Source organism: Gouania willdenowi, chromosome 6, assembly GCF_900634775.1.
Source record: "Gouania willdenowi chromosome 6, fGouWil2.1, whole genome shotgun sequence".
Lineage (NCBI taxonomy): Eukaryota > Metazoa > Chordata > Actinopteri > Blenniiformes > Gobiesocidae > Gouania > Gouania willdenowi.
The window spans coordinates 52,470,780-52,496,649 of record NC_041049.1 but is presented as its reverse complement, the minus strand read 5'-3'; the positions used below and the strand labels follow the sequence as shown (position 1 = coordinate 52,496,649).

General features: G+C 36.8%; 1 protein-coding gene across 1 annotated transcript in view; it reads left to right on the top strand.

Annotated features, from left to right (window-relative positions):
• Window positions 1-23,673, top strand: part of cdh13 (cadherin 13, H-cadherin (heart)) — a 411,437-nt gene extending 387,764 nt beyond the window's left edge. Inside the window, exons 13-15 of the mRNA XM_028451185.1 lie at window positions 932-1,165; window positions 5,922-6,140; window positions 22,055-23,673. Of these exons, the coding sequence (XP_028306986.1) occupies window positions 932-1,165; window positions 5,922-6,140; window positions 22,055-22,062 (461 nt within the window). The 3' untranslated portion in view covers window positions 22,063-23,673. The remainder of the gene's footprint in view (window positions 1-931; window positions 1,166-5,921; window positions 6,141-22,054) is intronic.
• Window positions 23,674-25,870: the final 2,197 nt, after the last annotated feature.

Here is a 25,870-nt window from a genome sequence, read left to right as displayed (position 1 = left end):
CTTCATAGAAAAGCCAGCGAAGAAATGTCTCTTCGGCTTGCGAGTGTAATAGTTGTCGTAAAATTGCCTCTTTTTGCACATGAAAACATGATTTTTTTAAATTATATATTTTTTTTGTGAATAGTTCTATACATTCTTAATTTTATTTATTCATTTGAGCTTTGATTGTTTTCTTTCTAGTAAATCTAAAAAAATCGATTTGGTTTTTGTGTTTTTCTTCATTTTAAACTTGGTAGAACATGTCATGAATTGTAAAAACCAGGTGGAGATGTTAATATTACAGGTGTTAAAGGGTTATTCATGATTAACTGGTCCTAAATCAGCTCTAAAATACATTAAAAACTGTTATCTATTATCCAATTTCTTTCCTATCTATTGGTTACCTCATTAGACTTCCTAATAAATGAAAATATAGGTTTTAATATTTTTGCTGTGGGCATCTGTGCCTTTTTTCTGGTCAGTGTACCCCGAGATTATGTATTTATTTAAATGGTAAAATGTTGGAATGCTTAATATGAAATATATTTTCATAATTGTTAACTACATATGTTTAACGTAAAATTATAATTGACAATTTTTATGGAATTTTTACAGCAAATTCCATTTACAAAGTGAATTATCTGAACTAAATTACAATTTAATTATGATTACGACAGCAACAGTTTTTTTTTTTTTTTTTAATTACAATTCTAATTACGCCATAATTGTAATTTATTATCAATTATTCAATTACAATTATAATTGACCCCAACCCTGCCTGGAAACCAAATCTACTCCAACATGATTATGATTGAAGTCATTTTTCCACGTATTAATATTTTTTTCATTTGTTCGGGTCGTTACAGTTCACTGTCTCACTCTTTCATCCTTTCACTTCACGTGCCAGTTCTACATTTTAATCCGAGTGTGTTTTGTGTTTTCATATTTCCAGGAAGTCCTCCGGCCACAGGCACTGGGACATTGATTATTTACCTGCAGGACTATAACGACAACGCCCCCTACGTGGTACCGTCCGTAGCACGAGTTTGTGAAGACGCTCACGATATGAACGTAGCCATAGTTGGAGGTTGGGACAAGGATCTCCCCCCAAATGCAGCACCCTTTAAAATAGAACTCGGAAAACAGCCTGGCCTGGACAAAACATGGAGGGTCTCCAGAGTGAATTGTGAGTATTACATTCTGATATTGCATTTGTGTGCCCATAAATGAAGATAAACACTGTTGGACAAAATATAAATGAAGAAACACTTTCCCCTCCTCGAAGACATCCACATTTTTAGAAATTGTGACATATTTCTTCCTGTCATCAGCAATAATATATTACATAACAATAGTTTCTATTTTCACAGTTTAACAAAAGCACAGAATAAAATAATTAAAGTCAGAAAGAAGCAGCATGTCAACCCCCAATACAGTTTCTTTTTTTTTTTTTATTCTTTTTTTAACCAAACTACTCAGACATTTACCAGCCAACAGTTGAATTAACATAAGAAGTGCAAAAAAAAAACCCCAATTATTTATTTACAGTTAGAGTTCCTGCAGGAAACTAGAGGGCTCACCCACTAGTTTATCACATGTTTATTACCAACTTCAGATCAAATGTAATGTAAAATGTCATAAGAAGTCATATGAAATGAATTCATTTCAATCTTATAACTTAGGTTAACAAAGAACAGCTGATAAGATGTTTTTTTTGTTTTTTTTTTTTTTTTTGGTTTATTTTCTCATTGCCAGTGTTTCTTTAAGCTTACATTTTTTTTAATAATATTTATTGTCTTTGTTGTTTAACATATTCTATGATGTGGGTGAAGCACAATTAGAAGTCATGCCTCATATCAATGCTAATGTATTGTAAGTACGGGAAATTGTCCTTAAGTGTAACATATTTTTTAAATTATTTTTGTAAAAAAAAAAAAAAAAAAAAAAAGGACAAATATAGTGTGACAATCCCGTTTTACTGATGTTATGCCCCTTGTTACATTTGCCAGATTGTTTTAATGCTATTTTTAGACGTTCTAACTGCAGATGTTGACACAGGTTACATGACAGGGATTAGAAAACATTTATACAATAGGAACATCAAGCAAGGACACGAAAAGATAACCAAGACAATAAATCTGGGTTTGCATACTGTAGCTAACAGCACAGTTTGCAGCTTGTGTGTGTTTGAGTGACAGACCAGAGTTCAAACTTGCCTAGCGGTGAGAGTTATGACTGACAGTGGAAAAGGAAGGAAAGACGTGACTCAAGCTTCACTGCTGGAAGAAACTGAAAGGGAAAAATGGACTTTTGTGGGGTTTTTGCAGATGTGTGAGCAGCCAGGATTTCCACACAACAACAACAATCAGTTAGCATTATGCAGTTCATTTAATACACGTGTGATGGAATTGTGTGATTGGATTTTCACTATGTTTATATACACTTTTAAACCGGCATAGAAAAAAATAAACAAATAATAAATATATTTGAAAAAGAGAAATGCTGTTAGAGATAAATACCAAACCACAAGTTAATGTTGCAACATATGAAACTCTATAGGTAACTTTCAACCAATGAGGATTTATATGATGTATTTTAATATACCGACCCTTTCCAAAAAAAAAAAAAAAAAAAATAGAATATCATGGAAAAGTTGTTTATTTTCCATAAATCCATTCAAAAAGATAAAATTTCATAGATTATATATTCAGGGCCCACAATTTTAACAATTCCAAGTATTTATTTGTTTATTTTTACATATTTTGGGATTCCAGCTCATAAAACCCACAAAAACAAGAATTCAAAAAATTTGAATACTGTGAAGAAATCACCATTTAAAAAAAGAGGAGAAGAAGGACTGGACTGTTAGTCCTCTTTTTTGATGAAAGTAAAGTGTGCCTTTCAGAATCAGAAATGTTTGTAATGGCCATGTACAGTTTTAAGGACAGTACAAGGAATTTGTCTTGGTAGTTGGTGCATAAAACAAACAACAAAAAAAAAAAAAAAAAACAAAGAACAACCCAGCAACAATAATAATAATAATGATAAATATAAAGGATGAGGGATGAATAAAGGATAGATAGAGAATAAAGGATAAATATAAATATGTAAATATAAATATATATATATATATATATATAAATATATATATATATACAGTGCAGCAGATACAGTAATGTCATCATGGAGGTGGTGATCGGGTGGGGGGGTTCAAGTGGGTGACTTAAGGTGTGTTTATGTGCATGGTGGCAGAGGGAAAGAAGCTGTTTTTGTGTCTGGAGGTTCTGGTCCTGATGGACCAAAACCTCCTACCAGAAGGGAGAGATTGAAACAGTTTATGACCGGGGTGGGAGGGGTCGGCCACAATCTTTCCTGCACGCCTCAGAATCCTGGAGGCGTACAGGTCCTGGAGGGAGGGCAGATTGCAGCCGATGACCTTCTCTGCTGAGTGGATGATACGCTGCAGTCTGACTTTGTCCTTGGCCGTAGCTGCAGCGTACCAGATGGTGATGGAGGAGCAGAGGATGGACTGGATGATGGAGCTGTAGAAGTTCACCATCATCTTTGTTGGCAGACTGAACTTCTTCAGCTGCTGCAGGAAGTACATCCTCTGCTGAGCTTTTTTGATAAAGGAGCTGATGTTCAGCTCCCACTTGAGGTCCTGGGTGATGATGGTCCCCAGGAAGCAGAAGTACTCCACAGAGCTCACTGTAGAGTCTCCCAGGGTGAGGGGGGTGAGGGGGGTTGGGTTCTTCTGAAGTCTGCTATCATCTCCACTGTCTTTAAAGCGTTGAGCTCCAGGTTGTTCTGGCTGCACCAGGACACCAGCCGGTCTGTCTCCCACCTGTAGTCAGACTCGTCTCCATCAGAGATGAGTCCGATGATGGTCGTGTTGTCTGCAAACTTCAGGAGTTTGACCGACTGGTGAGAGGAGGTGCAGCTGTTGGTGTACAGGGAATCATTAGGAAATCAAGGTCCAAGGGTTTGGAGGAAGACTGGTGAGGGACAGAACCCACAGTATTCGAAGTTTTTGAATTCCTGTTTTTGTAGGTTTTATGAGCTGGAAGCCCAAATTATGTAAAAATAAACAAATAAATACTTGAAATCCTTTAAATTGTGGGCCCTGAATCTATAATCTATGATAGTTTAACTTTTTGAATGGAATTATGGAAATGAAACATTTCCATTTGGAAAGGGTCTGTATATTTATATAATGTGTACATTTCCTGCTGTATTGCTTGGCATCCAAACAAAAAGTCTCATTTCACTCATTTAGTCTCTTATCATGCTAAATCGTCAATGTTAGCACGTGACCTGCTAGCATTGCAGTTTTAGTCTTAAGGTGGTCCTTACAGTGGTCCGTGAACACATGCAGCTGCAATAAACAAGTGTGTTCACAAGCCTGTTGGTCCTTTTAGTTAGAAATACTATATTATATAGCATTTGAATGGTTTTATTCGAAAGAAGAAAAATTTAAAAAAATGACCTAAATTATGAAAGTTAGAGCTGAAGTGTATTCAAATGTGGTTATATATAAACATAATATGTCATAGCTTTCCATTTTATACAAAACAGATAAAAAAGATTTCTTAATTTCATCCAAATGATTTGTCATTAAAACGCCTTCCACACAAAAATGCGGCTCTAAAAAGCAATGTTCTAGAGATATTGTCATGGTCATCATTCACTTTTCTTAAACACAGTTAAATAGTTACTTGTTTAAGACATTTTGATAAAACTATTCCAAAGTGAGTGAAGTAGTTATTCAGTAAAAATACAGCAGGTTCCCTAGGCGTTAAGGAGGACAAGGTTGTGGTTTATTATTTAAATGAATGTCAGCACTATTTATTTAGCGTGAGTAAAAGGCTCACTCTAGAAACTAATTCACAACGCAACCTTGTGTAAGGTAGGATTTGTCAGTTCAGAGGAAACAATTGAGCTTCTTTTCAGTTCTTAACCTGAGCCACTTTCCAAACCCAATCATGAGTCGTAAAAAGTGTGACCTCCAGTATGTACTGTATCACGGAGGTTAAAGCACTAATGACAATGTTTTAATTTATACATGTGGTTTTCAAATCTCTATTTACGTATACTTGAGGTGGTTAACTACTTTATATTATGCACATTTATAATGCACGTCGCTTCTTTCAGCTTGTTTATCTTCAGGAAAGTTTAAGCCTGATGCAACAGAATGTAATAATGCTTAATGTCCATTCAGTGCCAGTGACTGTTGCTCTAGTTTTTTTTTTTTTTCTGTTTTTTTAGGATTAGTTTTTCAGTCACTTACTTGAGTTTATACCAGTTTTGGCTCATGGGTGCAATGCGTATTTATTTTTGGCTTGCAACATTAGCAAACTCCTAAAAGTGTTAAGTTTGTTTACTAAAAATCTAAAAATGTAAATGTTCATCCCAGTTTTTGTCAGCTACATTTTTTGAATTGAAGGCTGTTGCTTTTTTTTTTTTCTTTTTAAATACATGTGGTCTATAACTATAACAAAATGTATTGATACGTGTGTCAACTAATAAAAATAAAACTATAAAGCCAATCAAAACTCATGTGATCATGTGGTCATTCATTGATCACATCAAATCTGTCTGTGTGTTTACCAACATTAATGCCATCACATATCAGGTTGATATATGGTAATTGAATCTTTATAAAATGCATAAACCCTTATGCTTTATATTTTGGTCGACTATATCTGTGACAGATTTAGTCGATCTTACTGCTTAGTTGCCTGAAACTAGACGTATAACTGAAATAGCCATGATGACTAAATTTTAACTATAACTAAGTTGCATTTTAGTCAAATTACTTTGACTACAACTAAATAAAAATGCGCTGTAACAGTGGCTCCTAATGAGGGACTAATAGAACCTGTGGGACAGAGTGTGCAATCAGTCCAGTGGAATAACGCATGTTTTACTGTGTCCTCTTTCAGCCACGCACTCCCAAATTATGCTTCTACACAGTCTGAAGAAAGCGAACTACCAGCTCCCACTCCTCATCACTGACTCCGGGGTGCCCCCCTTGTCTAATAACACAGAAGTCAAAGTTCAGGTGTGCATCTGTAAGAAGAACAGGATGCATTGCAGCTTGGCCCACTCCCACCGCAGCAGTCTCCTCCTGTTGTCTGCAACACTCCTGCTCATCCTACTCTGTAAGTGCATCACACACAGAACAAACAAAACACTTCTCTATTGTACAGCAATGGGATTAATATTGATTTATTTTGGTTTGCTGCTTCATTATAATGACAAATTCAAATGGTGTGGATCAGATTTTTATTTTTCAGGTATTTTGTCATAATAATGGTGCTATATATAAAAAAGCTGCACCTCTTTTTCCTACAAATTAAAAAAAAGCCCCCACAACATGCAGATGTAAGAAATAGGGGTAGTGAAAAATATGGATAATTGATTAATCGCAATTTCACTGATTTATTATGAATCCATTCTTAAATAGTAACTAAACCCCAAGTTTAAGCGTGTTTTTTAACCTTGGGGTCGTGACTCCAAGTGGGGACGCCTGGAATTCAAATGATGTCGCCTGATTAACTTTTTTCTTTTTTTTAATTAAAACCCCACATCACTTCAAACTGTATTCTAAACTTACATTTTCTGAAATATAAATATAGTTTTATGCATCTTGTCCTGACCCATAGAGGGCCGTCACTCTTCCATTTTTTACAGCAAAATATACCATAATGAAATACTTGGACTAAAATGGATAGAGTTGGACTAGAATCAATAAACAACACTACTTCATATCCAAACAAGTTTGGTTTTAGCAGAAAAAAGGGGTTGAATTACTCTTTCATTTTCCCAAAAATTATTATTTACATTCGTTTTGGCGTGTTTTTCAATCTGGGGGTCGTGACCCCATGTGAGGATGCCTGGAATTAAAATGTGGTTGCCTGATTGTTATATTTTTTTAATTTTTTAATTTTTTTTATTAAAACTCCACATCATCTCAAACTGTATTATAAATGTTTTTTTTTTTTTTTTTTTTTTTTTTTTTTAAGATTCAGGATTAAAATATCTGAGATGGTGCATCTCATCACTTCGTGCGTTAATCCTACAACTCGTAACACAGTATAACAAACATGATCAAAGCAACTAACTCTAGGAAGAAAGAATTCAGCAGCTGACTGATGTTAAACGGAAGATCAATAATCTAAAATTCTATCAATAATTGTAAATTTGTTTGTAATTGAATCGAGACATCAATAATCAGATTTGGTTTCAATTGTAAAATTAGGCTGATTAATCACCCCTGGTAACAATGATAGACTAGTCTGTTTCAGATCAGAAAATATATGCATATACACAAAACAGCCTGAGAAAGATAAACTAGTTGAAAAAAGTAGAAATATAAATACAGCATTCTGTATGGTGAGGGTAGGTGAACTTGTTACTTTAAAGTTGTTTTTTTTCATCAGGTTTCCATGGCAGCAGCCTCATGTGTCTGAAAAAGAAAGCATGATAATTGGTTGACATACTGATATGGCATTACAGACCTTTTTTCCCCGCACATGTCCTTTCCCTGTGAACGACAGTAGCATTCATTACACTACTGTAAATAGTGCCATGATAGACAGTGACATTCATTACTAAATAGGTGGTGCACCTAACAGGCTTCTGGGCTGTCTGTTCCTGGGTTCAGAAACATTTCCATTCGTTTGGACTGTGGCATGTAGAGTGTGAGCAGAACAAAGGTATCAAAGAGCAGAGTTAGCCTGGAGCTGTAGATTAGAGATTACAGGAAGCTAGAAAACATCTGTGCGTGTGGTGAGAATTTTACACAGAATTAAAATTAGGTTAAAAAAAAAAAGGTTTCATTGCACACACATACACACATACACACACATGCACGCACTCACACACACTCTATCACCCAGATAGATGACTTCTGCTCTTCTCATAGACCTGTGCTGGGGGACAGATAGAGGGGACACATCACTGCTGCTAGTCAGATAGTGGATCCTGTTTCAATTCCCTTATCTCCAAGGTGAACTATGACCCTGCAGGAAAAGAGATGCAGGGAATAAGAATGGAAGGAGCCAGAGGAGAAGGATTTGAAAAGGAAATGAAAGAATTGGAATGGAGATTAAATTCATCAGATTTGTTCTGTTCGACCATCAGGTTAGATGTTTGCAGCTTTAATGCTGGTTATACTGTATTTTCAATGTCTGCGTTTGTTGTATTCTTTGACTTCTATCCACATTAAAAAATATATATATATATATTTTTACAGATGATTCTACTGAGCCCCTAAATAGACAGGAATATATATTTTAAATTTAGAGCGTGCTCACTTAAAGGTTCCTCACGTAAAAATAGTACGTAATAGTTTTAAGCGTGCATGTAATAGTTTTAAGCGTGCACAAACATGTTTTACATGCTCGCCTATAAACGTAAGTCATTAGGCTGCATGCTCTGCTTGTAAGGAGTTAATCGTGTTAGAGGATCTAGTAAAGCTTTATTTCAGCCTTAGGGTTAGGGTTATGGTTAGGGTTAACAATTACCTTTATATGCTTTCTTAAGTAATACTAGTATCAAGTGATCGCGTGTAACTTTTACGTGAGCACGCAATAAAAATAAACATTCTTACTCCTCACGCGAACACATGATATTTCTTGTTCATTTTTGCTCTAAAACTGTGTGAGGGACATTTTTTGCATGAAAACAAGAAATAAAACTATGATGTAGTGCAAGAACCTATGAAGGCCCATTTGGTATTAGCTATGGCAAAAAACGTTCACACTTCAGGATGTTTTTACTTGGTTGGCGAAGGACTGGCGCCTTGTCCAGGTTGCACGGTGGGATAGACACCAGCAGATCAGAAATTGAGTGGGTCAAGCAAAGGGTTTTGTCCCAAACTTGAGCTAAATGGGTGGAAAGTATCTGGTGATTTCATCATCTTGATTTGGCTCGGTTTGTGTTCACAACTCATTTTTTGATCTGCTCCAAACAACCTCTGATGTAGTTGTATAAGCTTGTCACTTGGGGCGTCATTACTGGAGTAGAGAAGATAAAGATCTCATCTATTGGTCAAAGCGAGCACATCAGTGTGCAGAAAATTCAGCCTTCTCCGTTTGTTCTTTCACAACATCAAACAATGGAGCAGCAACAGGTTGCCATGGTTTTTGTTGTTATTTAGCACCGTTGCCGGTTCTCCTGCTCCCCCATAATGTTGTGCGCTGTACATCATCTTGCTGTGTTTGGTCCAAACCAAGAGCATTTGTGTTCATCTAAATGGCTCTAGACTTGGTTTGCGCGTTCACACTGACCAAACAAGGTAGGTGGACTATCTGTGCAAAGAAATCTGTGGTGGGTTCTTTCACACGGGTTCAGTCCCGTGTGAAAGAACCTTGGTACCTTGGTTTTTTCTGTTGAGCGCAACTTCTGATCTGCACCAAACGGCTCTGCATGATGAGCTAACTGCTTGAGGGGGCCGTTATAGAAGTAGAGACTTCTTTAGGCAGAAAAACAGAAACCTAAAGATGACGCTTTAATGTCTGGGTCAAAGCGAGTGCTTTGAAACTTCTGCCTTCTCTTCAATGTTTAATGTCCTGTTTCGCACTATCGCCGCTTCTCCTGACCACCTACAAGGCCGTGCGCTTAACATAATTTCCGTCACTTCCTGTTTTTAGGCTGCACCATGCGCAGTTGTGTTCATAGCGCACCTAATCACTCTGAACTTTGATTAGCAACGATCTGAAACAAACGCTCAAGAGTTCATCTTTTTGCTGCGCTCTAGACTTGGTTTGTGTTCAAACCACACAAACGAGGTGGACTATCCGAGCAAACAAATCATACAGCGGTTATAACGCTCTAGGATTCTTCGGTGTGAACGCACCTCAACGCACCTCCTACTGCCCCGTGTGAGTCGGTTACAGACAACAAGTTGGATCAGACACTTTCTATGGTAAAGTACTAGCTTAACACACATTTAATTTAAAAAAGCCAAATTGGCCTTATAACTACTGTAAGTGGGGTGCAATTATGAGGGCTTGGAGCAAATGTTTGTCTATATATATATATATATATATATATATATATAGGAAATATACAGCAAGAACTGATAATTTATCTTTTTTCACATTTTAGTGTTTTGACCACTTGTCACCTCCAGCAATCTTACAGAAAAAGGACATTAAAAAATATCTATTGCAAACTTGCCATAGTAGCACACAATTCCTCTGGTCTAGATTTGTGTGGCTTTTCAAAGGTTTAGCAGTTAAAATAGGAAGTGGTCTGATCAACAAAGAGCTTTGCCATTGTAGGAGGTAATCAAAGAAATGATTTTATATTCCAACATCGACGACATACTCAAAAAGACCTACAAGTGTTCCAAATGGCTCTTTTGTAGAGTGAAACCTTTGACAGTTAGAATTGTAGTACTTGAGACATCACACTTCCACATCCATTGTACGGTGCATAAATTGAAAAGGAACACTAAAGCTTTTTAGGTCACATATTGAAAGGAATATAATTTTCACAAACTTGTAGATATTAGTGTCAAAAAAAGGTCTAGGCACACAACTTTTTACAGGCAATACCCACTAACAAGCAAATTTGACATCCTCTATCTATAAAGCAACTAATCTCTGTCTGTGTGTGCCTGCTCCTTAAATGTATCTGTGAATCATGCTCAGATTGACGTGTGACTTTCAACATGGCTGCTGCTTGGTTCAAGGGTGTGCAACGTCAAATTTGTTTGGACTGCAATGATACCGTTCATAAATTATTTCATACAATTATCTTAAATGCAGCTTTGCAGAACAGCTCAATGTTGACAGGTATTCATGGTAACTCAGGATGTGTAATTCAGAATTAAATTTGCATTAGGAATTGAGTGTTTACAAGGTCAGTTTAAAGAGGATTTAACTTTTATTCTGAATTAAAGAGGAATTAAAGCTCCCATGTAAACCATCCATGAAAAAGCTACTTAACCTCTCTTTTCTCTCTTTTGTTCCTTAAAAGGAAGAACAAATGTGAGCTGCTAAACATGAAAACAACTTTCTGGTTTTAGACATAGCCTGAAACTTCCTGATCCTCTTTGGGAACTTTTTGACGGATGTGGTGGACGAAAGTGACAGAGCCTGTTTGTGGGCCCTGTGTATGTATATTAACATCAAAAAGTATTTGCAGACACTAGTAAACCATAGTCCAGTCCGAGTTGTGTATAAAAATATATCCATTACGAATTTAATTACCATTAAATCATCCATATTTAATTTTTTCAGGAGCGTTCTTTAAGTGGGTGAGGTAAACAATACAAATGGTGTCTCACGTGCATCTCTCAATTGCATAATTACAAGCATGTACAGTAGATGTACACATTTGTCCTGTTTCCATTTTCACGAGTGCATAAGTACCATTTAACAGTCCCTAATGGCGCAAATATTGACTCATGGTGCTTAAACAATAAAAAGAAGTAGTTCCAATGTCAACTCTGTTCATTATTTCATGTTACTGTAATACCAGGTGATTATTTAAAGCTGGTTTCTATACAAATATTAGTTAAGTGTGTAAATGTATTTATATATGAAGCTTTATTAGAGCCAGTTGGTAAAGATTTTTAAGTCTTTCACCGATGCAAGATTTTTAAGATTTTATAAAAACAAAATACAAACAGAATTTTGCTGCTTTATTCAGACTTAAGCCTCCAAGCTTTATCTGGAGAACTCATATTTTAATCATAACTGCACAGTGAGAGAAAAAAGAAGTCTTTCTACTTCACATACTCACATCATCTTTTGAGTGCATTTTGTGGAATTAAAAACTAGCACTAGTGTGTATACAGTTTGTGACGTGTGGGCTGTGAATCCTGCGAGGACATCACAGCTCTCCAACCTACACGCTGATTCTAAAAACTCAACAGAGCAACACCACATCCTTTTTGTCCCAACACTCAGCATACAATCCTTGGCTGCAGTTGCTTTGCGGAGCCATGAATTATAAATGTAATGTAATGCACGTTTTAAAGCATGTTGCACTGTATGCGGAGGGCAAATATGTGCACTGCTCTCTTGTGCTTCAAAGACTTTTGTTTGCCTACGCTGGATTGAAAGTTAAATTCCAGCTTTTTGCTAAAGCCATCTCTTTACTTTTCATTGGTAGTCATTATGTCAAACATCCATCATGCACCTACTGTATGCACACATGATCTACAGCACCATTAACTACCGTACATACAGTACTTATTGTATGAGTTTTCATACAAAGCTAAACACACGGTTCACTTTCAGTTAAGGATGTTCAATATCAGTTTTTACCTTTATCCAATATGCTGATATTCTCTAACACAGTGGTTCCCAAACTGGGGGACATGGCAACATCACAGGGTGGCATGGGGGGAACTTTTTTTTTCTTTGCACTTTATTACCAAAGAGCTTTATTACTGTTCTAAAAAATGATTTTTTGTTTCAAAAAGGTCACACTTTTTTTTACCCATTTATTTTGAAATGTTGATGCAAGTTTTCCGATATCAAGCAATACTGATATATACACAGGCTCCTCACCCCCAACTTAATTATCACATTATATGTCTCCATTTAAATAACAGATTAAGCCTACTTTGATTGTGACGTCCAGCTGGAACGTAATCCACAAATAAACATTAACTGTGCAAAATAAATATACTTATTCAACTTTATTTGTTCGATAAAGTTTGGTGTATTTGAAGTTTTATATATAAGGCTGTCATTATCTGTCATTAGCATGAATAAGGGGTCCTGAAGACTGTCAATAAGTGTTCTTCACTAAATTTTGACACTTTTGGAGCTATGTTGGGATTTTTTGGGTTAGGTGGAGAGATCTAGTGGGTTAAGTAGGGTTAATATTTATTTTGCACAGTTAATGTTTATTTGTGGATTACGTCCCAGTAGGACGCCACAATCAAAGTAGGCTTAATGTGTTATTTCCATGGAAGATAATGACAGCATAATGTCAACCTTTTGTATAAACTTCAAGTAAAGTGTTACCAAAAGTTCTATATTAATTTTTTACATTTCGTCTCAAAAAACTATTCAAATGTCAACCAATATTACATTTCATGGCACAATAGAGATGCAAAGCAGGAGGCAATAACTTGGTTACAGCACACAAATTGTAAAATGTATTTTTATATGGAGTGGCCTTTGCTGATTTCTGGAGATTAAAATACTGAGGATTTATCTTAAGTGCAGTTGGGCGATTGATTAAAAGTCTCCCAGGGAGTCGGTGCTGATACACTCACCTGCACTTCTGCTTCTGAACTCCTACATGCTCATTTCTTACACGAAATCATTCCAAGTCGCATTCCGTGTGTGCCAAGTTGAGGCAGATGAACGTATTGGGAGAGCATAGTAAAATGACCCCCTCCCCCCTCTGGATTAAAGGCTTCACATTCAGATTCTCATTCAGTTAATGCACTGTAGGGAACTACTGCGTCTTTTCAGGTCTCTTTTTATCCTGACAGGAATAATAATGTCATTTGAGATCTAACAGAAAGAATGAGTGATAGGGTAAAGGATAAACAAAGCATTTACAATGAAACACAACAACCCGCTTTTCATTCCACATGCCACTAATTTACCTCCATCCTTCAGGGCTTTTGGTGCACACAATTCCTCTCCTCTGATCCCTTTTTGCTTTTCTTTGACAGCCACTTTGCCTCTTCCTTCTGCAGCTTTACACTAATCCCTTCGCCGCTAGAGAGACAGGATGTTTAGGGGCTTATTTACTTTGAGAAAAACATGACTCTGATGCTCTGATGAGACCTCATGTCAGAGTGGTGTGTACGAGAGTAGCATGCATTTCTCTTTTGGATTAGATTTCTTAAAAAATGGAATGCAAAAAGTGAGTCCAAAGAAAACACAATGACGTACGTTACCGCAAATGAAAGGGTGTGGACAATAAATCTCAGCAATTTAATATAAACGTGTCCAGAGCAGGAGGTCTTTAAAACATTTCTAAACTCTACATCACTATTTTAAATCAAGGAAGTAAAATTTCTGTCAGAAACTTTTCTTGGTGACATCTTAGAGACCGGTTAGCCTAAAAACCTATGCCGCAAAAGCTGCATCTTTTTAAAGATGTATGAAGTTTTTGTTGATCATTACCCAGTCATGCCTTACGGCCTCATACATGTTTTATAAAGATGAGGTCGTTGCATCAGGCTGATCTCATGTTTTGTCTTTGTATTATAAATGATTTGTTGCGGCATCTGATTAGCGTCAGAGAGTAAAAATGAAGAATAAAGATTTAGTCACGAGTGAAATTCACCTCCAGTCTTTTTATGACGCCATGATTGGCAGTTCCATAAGAAAAAAGATACAAATTAATGAACAATCCGCTGATTTCCTGTAAAAGTATAAAAACACCTCTAGTGAAGTGACAATAATAAGAATGATAATGCTGTTTTTTATTGTGATGCCTAAAGTGAGCTGAGCCAATATCGTTACATGAAGTAATATTAAATCTTTGATCAGATAAATTCATAGTGTAGAACTCATAGGTTAATAAATCTAAGATATTTTCCTGGGAAAAATATGTAATAGTTTGAAGTTACTGCAAACAATCTCTCATTGACATTGTTGGTAAAGTTTTGTGCATTGCATTGTGGGATGTGGACTATTGTAGACGGATGATTAGAAGTGTTTTTACTTCATTCCTACCATGATTTCTTGAGTTTTCCCCCTTGTACAGAACCAAACTGCTAAAAAGTGTGACTGTTATATTTATTGACTCATGGTCACACCGATCATTTTTTTACCTCCAACTAACGGTGCTGACTTTGGATGTCATCATTAGGGGTGGTGCTCAAATACATAAGCTCTAGGGATCAACATTATAGGTTTGGTCCTATATAGCAACCATGTTTAACACATTACATCATTAATTACCAAACACATTTCATCTATTGTAATTATAATCAGTTCAACATCCTCACTCTTTAATTTTTGTTTCAAAAAAATTAATGTATTCGCTTTTTTTTTTTTAACTTCCACTGTGGCCACGTTTACATGGGAACTTTAATTCCTTTTTAAACTGACCATGTAAACACTTAATTCCTAATGCTAATTTAAACCAGAATTAAACTTAAATCCAAATTAGGTGCCTGGTTTATTCCAATTTTAATTCAAAATTAGATAAATTCTTTTTGTAAACACTGAACTTGCTTAATAACACTTTAAGTTAATTCGGGTCATTCTGCGTGTGCGCGATTTCCTGCGATGATGGCATAATCCAAGATGGCCGTCCGGAATAGACACGGGACTATTTATTTTTTTACAAGAGCCTTAGAATGCATGGATATAATGAAAAGTGGATGGACGGAAGCATAAACATGCAGACTTTCACACAGACACACACAGACTTATTAAACACACACGGACCTCGGTGAACGCGGTAAACGGGACAGGTTTCACTGGACGGCAGGCACTAGAACCCAGAGGCGGAGTAAATGTGTCCCCGTACTGCATTCACAGGCTGTAACATCACCTAGTTTATCATTTTACCTGTTGTTAGCGCTACTATCTTTACCAGGGAGAAAATATTTATTCCTGGTGTTTGTTTTCCTGAGTTTTACTCTTTATTTACCAGTGATTAGTTCCTATCTCCTTCCGCTCCGCGGTCCAAACTGAAACTGTGTGTTATTGTCGAGCTGCTGCTTCAAAACTACAACCAAAATAAAAGTGAAAACAGTTCTCATGTGTGGTCTTTCGTGTTATAGCCGACAGTAAAAGGTTTGTTGTGTGTTTTTCCCGATAGACGTGATACATCACGTTCGCCCCCTGTCCAATCAGAGCCTTCCCAACCCCCAGACCTAAAGCGGAATTAAATAAAGCCTAATAAACTGTTTTTCCATGTAAACCTGAATTCAAGAATTACTATTTCCATGTAAACACAAAGCAGAAGACTTTAATTCCTGAATGAAAACCATTTGGCATGCTTTCCCCCTTTAAATCTAAACAAAGGAACAGTGGGGCCTGTCCTCGGTCTCATTCCCTGTTTTATTCATTGACTTTGAAGGACAGAAAACAGAGATATGCATGGTCTGCATACCAAACTCTAACCTTAAACCATCTTTTATGACCCCAAGAAGGGGGAACAGAATGCCCCCTCGGACCAAAAGAAGAACTTTTGCTCTGCTTTTTGAATTCACAAGGCCTCAAACTGTGACCTCTTGACCCCTGTGGAGAGGAGTGTCATTTCTGACAGTAACCAGTACTTTTCCTCTACAGACTGGAAAAACCCCAGCTCTCGTTCTTCTCTCCAAAAACTGAAAACAAAGAAAACCCGTTACTATGTTTGAAAAATCACCAAAAAAAAAACTACATTATAATGATCTATGCAAAATTTAAGATGTATACATTGTCTCATCATCTAGAGTTCTTTTCAGATAAATCTCCTCAACCAGGAAACTATTTTATCCATTTAGTTGCGCAAAAATGTCCAGAAATGTCTAGAAACTTCACAAATTTTAGTTTAAGGGATAACTACTGTTTAACATCTAGGAAAAAGAAGAATAAAATGATCTTTGATTATTATATTAACCCGTAAAATTCACCAACTGGTTTCCGAAGTAATACTGTGTTAAGTATAGCTATGCTTGGTCGACGTGCGTAACAACCGATTCACAAAATCCGGACTGGGGTTCCCAGTTTGAACCCGGTTGCGATCGTTTCAAAGAGGTCTGTGGATAAGTCGAATGGAGCTTTGCTGTTTTTGGGGAGTGGTGGCCTAGTGGTTAATTAAACGGGCTTGTAATCAGAGGGTCACCGTTTTGAGTCTCACCCAAGCCAACACTGTGGGATGTTGAGCAAGTCCCCCAACCCCCATCCAACTGCCCCCGAGCACCTGCAGTTGGCAGCCTGCTGCCACCCCTCGGGTAAAATTGGTAAAAATGCAGAGAAGAATTTCACAACGGTGATCAATAAATGTTACATTATTATTATTAACAAAACCGATCCCAACGGTGGCACGACGAGCGCCAAGTGCAAGCTTTCCTGGGCATCTTCGAGGTACTTGAAGAACATTGATTATTAAATTAGATCTAAAATAATTACCATACATAATCCTACATCCACGCAAACACATCTGTCACCTGCAAACATGTCTCACATCCAGTTTCATCTCATATACAGTATGTTTGTCTGTCTGTCCATGTCTGTACATCCACCTTGTTTGTCCCTCTTCATTATGATTTTTGGTTTGAATATATACTCTGCATTTTTATTCAACATTTAGTCTCGACTAGATTTTCTACGAGTAGCAATTTCTCTTTCTTATGTTATGATCATCATTATAATTAGCTTAGAATTTTCTTTTTTATCATGATTAAATAATCACAACGTTGTTTTATTAATGAATATGAAAATAAAAGGTTCAATTGCTTTGAATCTCTGTATTGGGTGTAGAGGTAGTGGTTTGAACTCTTTTCCCCGGCTTGACTGTTAATGGGTTATTGTTAAAAGACTTAGACATATTTCCTCCTTTGGAGGTGTAACCTCAGGCATATCAAAGTAATATTAATAATCATAATTGATATTCTCATTTGTATCACCCATTTTTCCTCCCCCTATGACTAAGCTGTGTAGTCATAGTCTGAGGGTGAGTTTGAGCTTAAGCAGATTGTTCAGCAATACTTTCTAGTGTCAATGTCAAGACTTTTTAGTAATAAGTAAGTAAGAAATGTTTATTTATATAACACCTTTCACAGACAGAGAAGTCACAAAGTGCTTCACAAAGTTACAACAAGTACATTTACAGTCAAAACATGATGGTTATAAAACAACCCTTTATTCACAAGAATTGAAACGCTTTCTGAAACAAACAGATTTCCAGTTTGCTCTTAAAAACATCAACAGAATCAAGTGAGCGCAATGAAGGCAGAAGATTGTTTTAGCCAGAAGGTCAAAGCAGCCTCGGACATTGAGCAGGTCTCTTATGTGAGGTGAAACAAGGCTGAGGACATCATCAGTGCTTCTAAACTCAGGTTTCCTTCCTTTACATAGATCTAAGACAGTTCTTTTTTTTTCAGAGGGGACACTTAAACCTGTGCTTAATGTGAAATATGTACATAAATAAATATCAGAAAGAAATAACTGAAAACCAATAGGCCTTGTTTGCTATGATCACTGCTGGTGTTTCCAGGTGTAAAGTCCATTTCATTCCACAATGTCTACCAAAATAATAGTTCATACCTGATGACTGTTCCTTAAAAAAACAATCCCCAGACATCATTGGACTGATGCTGTAACTATTTCATCATCTTTTAACACTTTCCAACGTTCATATAAGTTTACACAGAAATACGACAGTGTATTAGGGCCACATTAAAATAAAAACAAATCTGGGCACTACGAGATTAAAGTTTATAAAATATTTCAAGAATACATTTGTAATTTTATGAGCATAAAGTCGTATCTTAATATCATAATTTTATGACATTAAAGTCATAATTTTTTTGTTGTAACATTTTGAGAATAAAATTTTATCAGAATAAAATTGAATTGCAAACAGGATCTTGCTGCATTTAGTGAGATTATGCTTCTCTTTAGGGCCTTTTGGCCCATCATCACCACACTGTTATCAGTTTAAGGACTTTAAAGTGACTTTGCAGAAGTTTGCATTTGCATATTGGTGTTAGTTGCATTCACTGGGAATTGTAAGCGCTACACCATTACAAGTTTTTTTTAAGATGTGACTCGAAATAGTACGACTTCAATCTCGTAGTCATAGTTGTATAGTCATCTTGTAGTAATCGTCTTTTTATTTTAATGTGGACCATAATACGCCTCCGCACAGAAGCTTGTTTAATATTGAACTGCAAACTAAGCACAGATCAATGTCCCTGCTGCGTCTCCAGAACTTACACACCATACCAACCACCAACTGTTACAGCTGATGTGTAATCACATCAACAGACACTCACATTGACACACCCTTGGGCAGACGTGTTTTTCGCTAGCAATAACTTACACCTTCTCCCATGTGAGGTTGCATGTATGTGATATTTCTGCCCACACACATTCTCATAGAGATGCTCACACCGAGCACAATGGGTACCACACCACATTCGCCACACTAACATTAAAGTGAATACCAGTAGTGCCCTTTCTTTTGTCCACTTAGAAATGTAACATTTTTAAGAGTGTGATTGCACATTTTAAGAGTTTTGAACAAGATTGGTCACAAGTTTTACCTTTTTTTAATGAAAGTAAAAATTTTTGCCAATGTTGTTGAAATTTTGCAGGGATGGGGGGCCTGAAAATTTTGCATCTTTCAAAGGGGGGGCGCAACAAAAAAAAGTTTCAGAACCACTGAGTTAAATGCATCTGTATACATTATTCCCACATGATGTCACAACATACGGGCCGGGCTGTGTACAGCCAAAAGAGCACAATATGGTAGTTTTGTGTTGGGTTAATGATGGGTTATTAATGGGTTAATGATGCACTAATCGCAGATGAGTTAAACGTAGATTCTTTAGTAAGTGATGTCGGCACCAGTCAGATCCGTAACTTCGGGATAAGGATTGGCTCTCAGGGCAGGGTCAGTTGGGCTAGGGTGCGAAGCGGGGCTGGACTCGAGCCGCCTGAGACACGGTGCTCTGCCCACCTTGCCATGTCAATGGCGCTTCCCCCCTACTCCCTGGCCTCGCCGCCATCGTCGCCCCCTTTGCTTGGGATCGGAGCGGACGGGTGACCCGGCATGCGCGGGGCGGTGTCCGGTGCCTGACAGAGGGGGCCGGGTCTCGGTGGCGCCGCCTCTGGATGTGCGCCGGGCCCTTCTCGTGGATTTCTCCAGCTGCAGTGCTAGCTGGGGTCCCCCCTTCTCCCCTCCTATTAAAATCCATGATGTAAATTGCCCTGTTCACTAGTTTTGTATACCCTGCCTGTCACAAGCACTTTCCCATTCACCGTCATGCTGTACACATGTTTCACCCAACCATTCACAAACTGGTTGTACGCCTCAAGTGATTTGAAATCCTTTAACTTTTTCATAGTATAAGCACTTTTGGAACAAACCGAATAGTTTAGAATGTCTATGTACGTTATAGCAGGAAGGTATTTGTGGTCAGTAGTATTTTGGTTTGACAAACTTCGTACGGATCGGTACTGATGCATTCCATCTTGCTGTTGTATTTGTGTCTCGTTTGTTTATCTAAACCATCTCTGTACCACTTTTTGGGTGGTTTACCGGCCATTTGTGTTGGTTTTGTGAGACATTTTAACCATCTTTTTTGAAGTAGAATGCAGCGAACCAGGTAAAAAACACAAGCGTACCTCTAAGCTTGCCCTCAAAGATGGCGTCTCCGTAGAGGTCAAGTGGCCTGTGGGAACTATGTATAGTGTTGGTTCAGCACCCTTTTTTTATTTCAGAACTGAATAATTCACAGTTGTAACTTGGTATCTTAAAGATAATTAAGATACCAAGAACTCATAAGGACACATCAAAGCGATCAGCAGACGCCTCTGAAGAAGACTGACAGTTGGCAGTCAAAGCATGTCAGGGGATTAGAACAAACTTCAAAGTAAATTTCCTGAAGAAAAAAAATTGCATTCATTGATTATTTTCATATACTGTAGAAACAGATGACAGATGTTTTTCTTTAAATTTAAATTGAAAAAGATCTGTACAGAAAAATGCTTCTAATCTTTGTCGAGACTGGATGACTATATGCCAACTTGTGATAAATTAAGAAACTAATTAAAGACATATCAAAAGACAGCTTGATAGAGGAGATAAGGGCATATCAAGAACAGAAGATCAGCCAACTGGAGAACAGGAGTTAGGATTACTATCAAATGCTGTGCCATCTCCACTGATGTCAGAAATAGAGAGCAGATGAGGAGGCGATGTCTGGCTGGGAGAAGGGAAATCAATAAATGTTCACATTTCACACTACTGTGCGTGCGTGTGCGTGTGTGTGTTTGAGTGTTCATCAAAACACACACGATTGGAAATGTAATTTAGCCAGACTCGTTTAAATTACAATCTCATTATGGAGCAAACTGTTACATTAGAAGAGGACATACACTGTAGCTCTCTTATCCTATTTGCAGTTATTCACGATTAAATAAAAAGTTAAGTAGGTTTGGTTCTCTGATATGAATTTTTTCTGTAAGTGTTTTTAGGTAATACTGATGAAAAAATATCTTCGTTTTTACTCACAAACTTAATGCGCGTGGCTCTTTTTCAACAAATTGGGACCATCCCAATGTCAATTCTAGTGTCTTATATATTAATTTTTAATATTTCGACAATGATGTATAACCTACAGTATTTATACAAAGATATTTTAAGATTTTGTTGGGTTGGACTTTGTTTCAAAAGGCTTCCATGAGTTGGACGGACGCATGTTTGAGTTTATGTGGATTGACATTGATGGTTTTCATTGTTGCCATTTGCAAAGATCTCTCCACAAACATATCCCAGTCCATGACACTAAATAGACTTTGAATATTTTTTTGTGCATGGAGACAATTTCCTCATTATTTACATGCTGCACGATGTTTTTTCTTGCTCTGTGACATGTTTTTTTTTTTGTTATTGCTGCGCTTCACGAAATGTGTAGCTGCTGCTTGGTGGGGATTGTAAAGCAATGCATTTAATGAGTCATCACCTTAACCATAATCATGTTGTAATAGGACACAATGAAATAACACACTGGGTTTAAAAGCCATGTTGCAGAGCACAAACAAAATGCCTAATTCATGGGGCCACACTAAAGTGACACCTAATATTTTTGTGACAGTGTCACGTTTCCTGGTGAGATTAGTGTATATGTGTATATATGCATATGTGTGTATCCATAAAATGTAGAGTCCGTCCTTAAGACTGCTCTACTGTAAAGTGCCTTGAGATACCATTGGTTATGATTTGGTGCTATACAAATAAAGATTGATTGATTGATTGATTGATGTGTATATGCTAAAATATTAAGAACACATAATAACTATATAGACTTATGACTTCAGTATTCAGCTCTTCCGATCCCTATTTATTCATATTTTCCACACTTTGCTCATTTCTCTTTCATTCAGTATTTCCTTCACACGCCGTTTCTCTCTTTCAGGTCTGTAGACTGCGCTGAAACCTTCTGTAGTCCTTTTTTTGCAACACTGAAAGTACCAACTTATCCCCCATGGAAACCAGGCTGAGGAGAGAAGAAAAAAGACAAAAAGAAGAGAAGAGAAGGGATGAAGATTGAAGAACTCAAGAAGTACCTTTCTCACCACAATAAACCAAGCAAGCAAATACACACAATCCCAACTATCACGCTGCTTTTTTCTTTCTTTGTCGGCATCTCCTTCAACCTATCCTGTACCTTTCTCCTCTTTTTTTATTTCCTTAGTGTATGTGCTTGTTTTTCCCTCAATCTTCTCTGCTCTCATAATATTATGACTCACTGGTATTTTCCTAAAGATGTGCCGGTTACTCTCCTTCCTGGGCCTCATCCATCATTGATTGCTCCTCTTTACGGTTTTTATTGTATTTCACTTTGGCACCTCTCCATTGTCTGGCAGGCAAATACTGTTTGTTAGCTGTGCTTGATGGCATCAAGCCCATTCTGGTGATATACTTGAATCAACATGTGTATTGATATTGTGACAAAAATAAAGTTAGAAATCTAATTCATATCGAACCACTGCTAAACCGGAGGTTTTCGTAGGGTTTTCTTTCTTTTTCCCGAAACTTAAAAACTTTAGAAGTACTTTCTTCTTCCTGTTGATTTGTTGTTTTTGTTCTATTCTTGTCCTCCTTTGTTTACCCATAAATCCCTCCATCTGTCACTTCTTCTCGTCTCACTATTGACCTTTCTCTTTCTCTCGCCGGAACAGTAAACACTGCAAAGCCTGAGCTACTGTCTTGATGGAGGAAGAGCATTGACTTTTGGATGTCTTCTTTTCTTTGCCTGTCACAGACTGTGTTTGACCTTGTTTCCCTCATTACCAGGCGAGAACAAAGCCTGTTATTTCTTTATCTGCAGTGGTTGTGGTCTTAGGACAAGGTGGTAGCCAAAAGCCTTCAAAGTCAGAAACTCTTTAGAGTTGTTTATTTTATATGCTTTCTTTTTTTTTTTTCTCGTGCATTCATTATCATGGAGTGGAAAACAGTATGTCTTTATAGTAACGGTGTAAAACTAAAAAAAAAAAACAAAAAAAAAACAGTATTATTATAAAAATATTTTATTTTTTACCATTGTATAAATATACAGTATTGAATATCTTATGTATTTTGATTGCAAGTTTTTGGTCACGACAGTGAATATTTAAAAAAAAAAAAAAAAAAAAGTTTTTTGACCATTTAATTTTAGGAACTATTTCTAATGCTGTTGGCGTGTTGACAAGTTTACTGTAACTTTATTTTGTTGTTTTTGTTTTATTTTTTATTTTATTTTTTGACATCAGTGCTTAGAGCGGAGCCAGGAGACATGTTTTGATGACTGCAATATGGTTTGGACTCAGTTTGTCTCCCATCACCCGAAGCATCGCCCTTCATTACACGTCACAAGAAGATGTCTCAAGAAGTAAACAAAAGACTGTGGTTTTGGTGGTTAGTTTAACTTTTTTTCCTTTCCTCCTGCGCTCATCTTCAGAACTTAGCGTACGTGGGTTTGTTGAGTAGACCACCTTAAAGAAAAATATGACATTTTGAATGAGCTATGTCTGTCTTTTGCACTAATTTAATAAAGCCGTTACTGAAAAACCAATGGTCGTCAGGCATTTAATGTTTTTTTAAGGTGTTCACCTAAATATCAACATGTGGTAAGTCTTTGTAGCTCAGTCACAATACACAACATTATCACCTCTCTTTATTGTTTCATATCAGGGTTGGGGTCAATTACATTTTTCAGTTACATTTACATTTTCAATTACCCATGTTCAATTACAATTCCATTATGATTACAGTCACCAGAATTTATTCCAATTATAATTAAATTAGAATATTTTTTTTATCTTCAGAAGGTCAGTTACAATTGCATTCCCATTTGTTAAAGTTAAATTACATTTAATTACAATTACTGAGCCGGAAATAAATAACCTAATAAAAGTTAACCTTCCTCTTGTGTTAGCTTTCTGTTAGCATCTCTTACAATAATGGGTCCAAAATCAGCTGTGAAATACACTAAAAACAAATATCTATAATTTATTTTCATTCCTATTTATTATTTACCTTGTTAGGCTTCAATCAATCAATGAAAATATAGGCTTTAATATTTTTTGTGTGGGCGTCTGAGTCTTATTTGTGTCAGTATACCCCTCGATTTAAATTTTTTTAAATGGCAAAATGTGGCAAATATTGATATGAAACATTTTAATAATTGTTAACTGCATATGAGTAGAACTGTACATAAAATTGTAACACGGTTCCCCAGTTTTGCGTTAAATCATCATTTCCATAGAGTTTTCATGGCAATTACAAATAATTTATCTAAACTCAATTACCATTTCATTACAATTACGACAGCAACAGATTTTTTTATTTTATTTTTATAATTACACTATAATTGTAATTAATTATCAATTACAACTAGAAATGACCCCAACCCTGATTCATATTCACAAATAACATCACTTAGGGGGCTGAGAATCTACCAAGGAAAGGGATAGTGTTTGAGATAGCAGAGGCAAGGGAATCTCATTGACCAGTACTTCTTACAAAGTAACCAGTCAAATGAGTTGATTGAAGCTCAGCTACAGGAACAAAACCAAAGTTCACAGAGCATTAGCGCCCATGTCACTGAAGAGGTTGGTATAACCGCAGAAATGCCGGTAGAGGACTCTACCCAGCCACAGAGAACATCAAAGAGCAGACACTTCCTCGGAAGGAAAAGATCAAAAGGTACAGACGGAGTGTGAGGTGGCTTAAAGCTGCAGATGGGAGAGAGTGGGGAACAGTTAATGGACACAAGCTCAGACTTGATTGCCCTGTAGCTGGCCACCTTTGATGACGGTGCCTAGTGTTAAGAAGGAAGAAACACCCCCTGATTCAAAGGAACACCCAAAATATACATCCTTCCCATATCTGAGACAGAGCTCCCATGCCACTCTCAAATGGGAAAGCTCATGTGACTGCCATCTTTTGGCACAAAGGACAGTTTAACATCACGTCCCATGTTTCATGATTCTCATTCATAAACACTTCTCAACATTTTTCTTCTCTTTTGTGGTTAAAGTTACATAAAGGAAGACAATTAAGTTTCACATTTCAAAATACCTTTTTTCCATTTCCAAAACATTCATAAAGAATAATGAATTGCTTTGATAGAAATCATTTACAAAATTTCTTTGGTGTACTCACAGTATTATTCACAGCCAAAGTGGCAGGCACGAATTAAAATGTGCTTCAAACACGAAAGTGACTGAAAGGACCCCTTAAAAGGCTTCATTATCAGAAGGAGGCTGCTAATGGAGTATTAAGGACCATGACTCACAAGATATTGCAGTTTTACTTGGCACACCTGATGATCTCTTATTGGATAGTATTTTAAAAATCAGTACTGTGGTTGCAACTTTTTTCAATAAATATGCTTTTTTCTGCTAAAGATTTCATATTTTTCATGATAACTATAGGTATGAGTGAGATGTCTCGCTATGGGATGTCACCTCTGCTACATTCCTCAGAATACCTATTTCACTTTCGCTTGCTAGTGAAGCGCATCAGTGCGATGGGAGAACCTCCCAAGAGGAGGGGACGAACTGGTGCGCGTCATTCTTAGTAAGCAAACCTCTTCTCCTTGTTCGAGAAAGAAGGGCAGCCTGGTGAGACATCTCACTCATATTACTCATAGAACCGGGGTTTTGAAAGAAACCTATAGTTCTATTTACTAATATTTTGTGAGATGTCTCAGCATGGGATATGGAAACTCTCATAGTGCAGACAAGCT